General features: G+C 33.6%; 1 protein-coding gene across 1 annotated transcript in view; it reads right to left on the bottom strand.

Moving 5' to 3' along the window:
• Positions 1–7,107, bottom strand: part of LOC125073875 (irregular chiasm C-roughest protein-like) — a 58,344-nt gene extending 51,237 nt beyond the window's left edge. Inside the window, exon 1 of the mRNA XM_047684958.1 lies at positions 6,775–7,107. Coding sequence (XP_047540914.1) covers positions 6,775–7,107 — 333 coding nt within the window. The remainder of the gene's footprint in view (positions 1–6,774) is intronic.
• Between the last annotated feature and the right edge of the window lie 835 nt (positions 7,108–7,942).

Below are 7,942 nucleotides of genomic sequence, written 5' to 3' on the forward strand. Positions count from 1 at the left end.
AATAACTTGTAATCATTATCCTTAACTTCCTGGCGATGATGATAACAATTCTCAAAACTGTACGCTGTATCTTTTATTTATTTCATTGTGTTATTGTTCAATACAATATTATTGCCGTTTGTAATTACGTTAAGTACTTAATATTTATTTTTATAACGTGATAAAATAAAACATTATCCAAGATTCCAAGTTTCCGAGTCTATCTAATTAGATTTCGTTCGTACTTTGTGATACGAAATGTATAACACAAATTACAATCGTAATAAATGCCTACTACGTTATATATTTTTTTTATTTTTTGGTGGATGAAGTTTTTGGATACTTGGTGGCTTTGTGCAAGCTCGTCTGGGTAGGTAACACCCACATCAGATATTCGGTCGCCAAACAGCAGTACTCAGTATTGTTGTGTTCCGGTTTGAAGGGTGATTGAGCCAGTGTAACTACAGACACAAGGGACATAACATCTTAGTTCTCAAGGTGTAGGCGCATGTGGGTCCTTTGGCGCTGAAATTATAAGTTCGATTCGGAATCCATTGTACTTAGTAACTACGTAACACAATTGATAAAATAATTGAAAATTTACCAACAGAATTCCAATTAACCATTCTGACAAATACTAATCTTCAAATACTAATTTGAACTGAGTACACGATTTTTACTAAACTATCAAGTTATCTATCTATATATAAACCTACTATTTATATTATAAAACAAAGTATCCCCGCTGCGTATGCGTATCTGTTTGAACACGATAAACTATTAAGCAAACTTTTTAAGCAAAAGGATTTTCATAAATTTGCTAGTATGCAAATGCAATGACTATGACTACTGAAGATGTCGCAAAAGAACATGCTTTACTTGCGTGCGCCGCGTAAAGCAACACATTACGTTACAAACGTATTATGTAAAGCCTTATTCTACACGTGAGCCGTGACGGGTTGCCAGTATTATTTATAAAGGTAATTTCATCCATCACAAATAGCCACGCTAAATCAAAAAGGTCCCTTCTAATGAATAAATCAGAATCCCTCAAGAGCAACCAAAAATCAAAGTTGCGGGACTCGGAATATTAATTTAGGAAATTCCATTTCATAAATCAAACTTTCCAACCCGATTACAAACCTTTCTTCTATAAGGGTCTATACAGAATGGTTTAAAAGTAATTAATTATATTATGTTCCAATTATAAATATTATTTTTCTTTCATGATTATGAACTGGCTTGACTTTAGGTTATTGACGAACCCGCTCTAACGTAGAGCCTTTATATGTAAATGTCCCACTGTTGGGCTAAAGCTTCTTCTCTCTTTGAAGAAAAGGTTTGGGGTTTATTTCACTATGCGAGTTGGTGGATACCCAATCAACATAATTTCTTTGAAACACATATGCAGGTTTTCTCACGATGTTTTCCTTCACTGCAAAACCAGAGATGAATTACAAATTTAGTATAGTGCTTGCCTGGGCTTGAACCAGCAATCGTAAGTTAATATGCACATGTTCTAACCACTGGGCCATCTGGACCCACTCAATTTTTATGCTTGATTAGCAGTTGTCATGGGAATATTAGTAATTACCTGATTACATTATTTGTATGTGATTATAATAGCAAACAAATACACGACTGTTGAAAAAGCTGCGTCTCGTTTTAAGGAAAATCGTGAGTGCTGCTAAAATTCGGGTTGGTGGTACTTATAATAGATCATTATGGAAATTTATTCATGATGTTTTCCTTCATCATATCTTGACATCAAATATTAAGACAAATTAAGCCCAATTTTTATGGGCTTAATCAATGGTTCTTTTCCGGATTTCAATCCACTGTTACTGGTTATGTTTCTCGTTATCTAATCATAATCCATAGCCACTTTTAACTTATCGTAAATATATACTTGTAACTAATATTCGGACTGGAATTATGATATATTATCAGGAATTGAATATATATTACGGTTTAATTGTAAATTGCCATCAATCATACTATATCGGTAAAAGGAAATTTGTAAATATATATTAACAGGAAATGAAGCAGGTACTCAAAGCAAAATCGATAAATACTAATCCACTAAACGAATAGTATTTATAAATTACATTAATGTACATTAATATATTAATAAAACGGTAAGTATGGTATCATTATTCCTCTTCAATTAAAAAAAAAAAGTAATAAAAATAAATATGCAAATTTTCGTACCTATTATCATTTTTCTCCTAAGTTGTCAATCTTAAGGTTTTATTATTGACCTCAGCGTATTAAAAAATATGACACAGAGGGAACCTTCAGCTTATTTTTCTAAAGTATACATGTAAATAAGAGTGTAACGATAGCTTTGAGTATCAATAAATCAGTAGTGAACCAGACGTTGTGCTGAAAGGATCTGTGACACTTATATCCAAAAATAGTAAACAGATTTGTATCCAAACGCGTGCGCAATACAGAATTAAGTATTGCTGTTGGCGGTAGAATATATGTAAAATGGATACTCACCCCGTCGTTTTGCACAATCCCTATTACCATGAAAACGATCAAAATGCCTTCAGACTTATTTATTTTAATAAAATACCTGGTAGTAGGGCTTTGTGTAAGTTCGTTTGGGTAAATACGGCCTACTCAACAGATATTCTACTGCCAAACAGCAATACTCAGTATTGTTGTGTTCCGGTTTGAACGGTGGGTGAGTCAGTGTATCTACAGGCACAAAGAATATAACATCTTAGGTCCCATGGTTGGTGGCGCATTGGCGATGTAAGGATTGGTTCATATTTCTTATAACACCATTGTCTATGGACGCTGGTTATTACTTACCATTAGTCGACCCATTTCCCCGCCCGCCGACCGTATAACAAAACAAACAAAAAACACAATTCTGAAGTATATATTCCAAGATATATTGATAGTTACCACAATGTGAATGAAGCCTTATACTTTACATAAACAGTGCAAGTTGACTAAAGTGGGTTGTATTGAAAATATCGGACGATATTAAAAATTCTTTGCCCCGGGTACGTTAGAAACGTTTTTTATGCTCGGATTATTCACGATGTTCAACAATAAAAACAAAAATGGTCAGTTTGTTGTAGATTATAATATATTTATTTCGAAATGTTTTTGGTCTCAGAATATAAAAGTATTAAAAAATAAATTTCTCAATAAGATAGGCAAGGTGGCAATTAAATAGTCACCTAACAAAATAATTATTCAGCAATCATAATATATATTTTTTATTGAAAATATTATGGGAAACTGGCAAAAAGGCCACCATATGGAGGTCATCAACACCCATAGACATTGCTAATGTAAGAAATTGGGCGAGTACCGGTGATATTTCTGGAAGGCCGAAGATTTTACGTCTCAGCGGAGATGATGGGACAGCAAATCCCACAGGCGCAAGACTAACGCCCTAAGGTGCTTTCCGAAGTATACACACTTCCAACTGGACGGAGCAGATTCTGGACTGTTACTGAGGATTTTTCCATAAAAATACCCAAAAACAATTAAGGTCAAATCAATTCATTCATTCTCAATCAAAAAAAAAAAAAACTAAAATTGTCCTGCTGATAAATCTTTTGCGGGTTCAGATCTATGGATTTTCCTTCCGAAGCGGTGCTACATTTTTAGCAATTAATGAAGCGTAACGCTTCTGTATTGAAGTAGTTGTGATCCACGGCTTCGCTTGTTTTGGGAGGTGGATGTCAAATGTTAGGTATAAAAAAGGCCGTAAAGGGTGACAGACAGACAGACAGAGCTACTAAATGTGTACATTTATAACCAGTACAGATAAGTATTTTGGAAATCACTTTGTCTAGTATCTTGAGTAGACTAAGAGAACTCAATGTTTAATGAATTTTTAGCATGTAATCTTTTAATAAAATAGGGTTGATAATCCTGGGAGACTCGACCCCTTGGGCTGTTGTCGTTCCCACTCCTGACCCAAGCTTTAAGCTTAATTGGAGGGGTTAATAGGAATATTAGTAATTCCCTATACTGCTACTTTACATTGCTACCTTTTAAATAAAAAAATATATCATTTCACTGTCATATTGAGTGATTTCCGCATAATATAGACTTCATATATCTTTGTGTAAATAGTTTTGTACCCGAATGATAAAGATTTTTGGGAAGTGCTGTATAAAATTAGAAAGATTTGTTTTTTATAGTAAACTATAAGAAGCACAAACTATATAAGGCGTCGACGAGCTACACTCGGGGCTCAAGGCTGAGTCTACTGCTTGCCGTCGGCGTGTCCAACAACAAAACAAGACAAGGAAACAAAAAAAAAAATGCACTCGACGGCATTCGATTGGTTGTCGTCGGAAGGTTCACTTGATTGTCAGTCGTAACGGTTATTATTAATCTACCCACACTGTTTTGTTAAAGTTAATCACCTGACATAGATGTAATAGAAACGAAAAGTGTAATTGTGTATTAAACGATTATTTTTTTAATTACTTCCTCTTCTGATCTTACAGTACTAATAGTTTAAAATAATAAATTTTATCAAACCACTAAAGAAACGTAATGCATGAGAACGCAGAATATCACGGTACTGTCGAGTACGATTTCCGACACACATTTTCAAAGAACACGTCACAGGTTATTTCTATCCGCAAATTGGTTTTGGATGCAATTTGTTTCGTCTACACTATCACATCTCCATTTGACAACATTCGAAGTAATCTTTTTAAGTAGTTTTTTATTACCTTCTATTTTTAAGCAACCTATAAATTCCATTTACATACGCTAGACGTCCTCGACTAGGTCACTCTGTAAGAGACTCAAATGTTTTCGTCTAATAGTTTCGGATGAAAGATTCGATTCGGATGTACAAAAATAACTATTAAACATAACTGTTTATCAAATATAATAAAATCTTCATCAGCACCGTGATGCTTCGTATCTCATTCGTGATACGCCATTTGGATACGTGTATCCTATAAATTGTATAATGATTACGGTCAACGTCGCATACGCATCGTCGCAAGCTCGTGTTCTGCGGTAAGTGTCGAGTTTCTTTTTGCAGAATACCTTCACTAGTAATTAATAGTATCTCTTAAAATTATTTATAAGATTTTTCTATTTAAATGACGATTGGTCACGTCTAATACACTTTCACATTGTTAAATAAATCTAGAACCATTTTAAGGACTTCAATATCTACCGCGAAACTTCGCGTTTTTTCAAAAGATTTTTTAGGTATGTCGAAACCTAAATATTTTTTATTTCATTAGAAACTGCAAGTCACATCCCCATTTAGTGCCAAATTGATGAAACCTTATTTTAAAATTAAATTTATATTATCAAATAGTACACATTAAGTTAGAATTTGACGATCTCCGTGGTCGAGTAGTGTGTACACCGGTTTTCACGAGACTCTGAGGTCCCGGGTTCGATTCCCGGCCGAGTCGATGTAGGAAAAGTTATTTCATTCATTAGTTTTCTATGTGGTATTGGGTCTGGGTGTTTGTGGTACCGTCGTTACTTCCGGTTTCCATTACACAAGTGCTTCAGGTACTTAAATTGGGACCAGAGTAATGTATGTGATTTTGTCCAATATTTGTTTGTTTATTGTTTATAAAGGCACTAAAAGTTTCTTAAGACAAAAATCCGATTACTTAGAATTGAAGTTTTTCGATCACAATTTACTTCAATTCATAAAGATAATACAAGAAACCTCTTTAATTTCCTGCACATCTACGGCTGGAGCTCTTCAAAATGAGACCACAACCGATTTTTTTATGTGCAGCTAACGTCCTATAATCAGTGGGACAAAAATTGGCTTACGCTGTTAATATATACGGTATACATGTCGAAATTCGTAATATCTTTTCTAACTATAACCAATAAAAAGACAATGCATTTCCAATTAATTGGACAAAAAACGAACCAGCCAATAGTAGCGCCGTTGGTTTGCTTCAGAAATTGTTGGTGCAGTTCCAGCCCGTAATGTTGCTTCCGTGACATAATACTGGGTTAATGCCTGTCCTCGTTATTAGGGAACCAGTGTCACTACATCTTTTTCCATGATCACGAATAATTTCAGAGGGCCCAATAAGAGTAGGAACTTCGATACTTAAAAGAGTCGTTTTATAATATAATTAAAAGAACTGCGGTGAAAAACCCCAAATTCCTTTCCATATGGATTTTTGTGCTTAAAGTACAGTGATGTGCCCAGTCGGAGGCCTATTGCCATGCAAATACATTCATCGTCAATAAAGCTAGAAGCCGGTCACGATTTTTCGTTGATTTCAAACACAACTCAGGAAATTCAAATTCCTTATGATTTTTTATACATACAGCAAATATTTATTAAACAACATTTGAGCAAAACAATAAAACTGAAGAAATGACATTTACGTGAAACTATTAGATATAATCAAATAGCGTGGAAGGTTAACCTTCGATTCAATAATTAAATTATTCTCTACTGGACACTTAAATTAAAGTACAACTCAAGTACCACTTAATTTTCATGTGCTTAATTATTGTCTAGAATTAACCTCGTGCTTGATGGTAAAGAAAAACGTACAAGCCCGCCTGGGAAGATACCACCGATTTATCATATATTCTGCCGGCAGTAAATAAGTATTGTTATGTTCTGGTTCGAAGCATGAGTGAGCCAGTGAAATAACAGGATCAAAGACTGAGATGTTAGTCTCCAAAGTTGGTAGCACATTGGCCATATAAGGAATGTTTAAAATATCTTACAGGACCGATGAATATGAGTGACCAATTTGGTCGTCCGCCTACAAATATCATTAAAAAAAAAATCAGTCTTACCTGATCCTGTGGTTCAATCGCAAACTTCTGCTGACTATACGCACTTGCACAATCCATCAACAAATACAATAAAGTCCATTTCTTCATGAATACAATTAAATCCACTATCCTCAAAAGCAGAAACAATGAATTCGTTTCTCTACTTGTTACTCTTAATTTCACTACATTCCTGGTCGTATCTCTTTCTTTGAAAATATCTATAGGATTTGTTTCTTTTACTAAATCTGGTTTCGTATAATTTGCTATCTTAATATTGTCTTTAAATTTGAGATAACTTTTCGGTTTAGAATCATTATTTTTATATTTATCTTGATCAGTTTCTCTAGTGTCCATTTTGTTTTATTGTTTTCGAATTGGTACTGAACAGCCATATGGCAGAGGCATCGAGGAATCCTCTGTAAGCGTATTCTTGAAGTTATGAAAATTATCTGAAACAAACATTTCGATTAATCATCAACATATTATCAGACAAAATAGTGCATTATGATGCCTTATTAATATCGAATTAATAATAGATAGTACTTCAGCTGTGAAACGCAAAATACTTCCTAAACACACACATGCAAAGCTTCTATCTTTATAATCTTTAATGTCATTATTAAATTATAATAAAAATAAACTTGCTATTCTTTATATATAAAACTTATCATCATATAATTGTAGGACATGAATATTGTTAATGCCAACTCTAACATAACATCCATAAGCGAAATTCGATGCACGATTTGCAGATATCTATTTTGTATATTGAGCCTTGGTTCACAAATAGAACGTGGCTAAGGATTACGGGAGGATTAAAAAAATCCGACCAAATACAAGAGTAATTTCAAAAGCCAAGTTTGTGTACAATTCATCTCATATTCAGCGGTAAAGTAAAACATTGTGTATTGAAGAAGAAATTTTAGCACATATTTACCTAATAATGGAGGAATGCAGAAAATAAATGGATTGAACTAATATTAAAACCGACGGAAAAGCTACATTTTTAATTATGATAAAATATTCTTTATATGAAAACGTTTAATTAAACATTTCGTTAACTATTCGAAATCTAAATCAAAGAGGCTTTGAACTTGCAAAAAAACTTATACTATCTATGGTCTTTTCTGGTCAATGGATACATATGTCAAAAATTCATTCAACACAAACAGATTTTCTCATCACCAAG

This window comes from Vanessa atalanta, chromosome 26, assembly GCF_905147765.1.
Source record: "Vanessa atalanta chromosome 26, ilVanAtal1.2, whole genome shotgun sequence".
Classification (NCBI taxonomy): Eukaryota; Metazoa; Arthropoda; class Insecta; order Lepidoptera; family Nymphalidae; genus Vanessa; species Vanessa atalanta.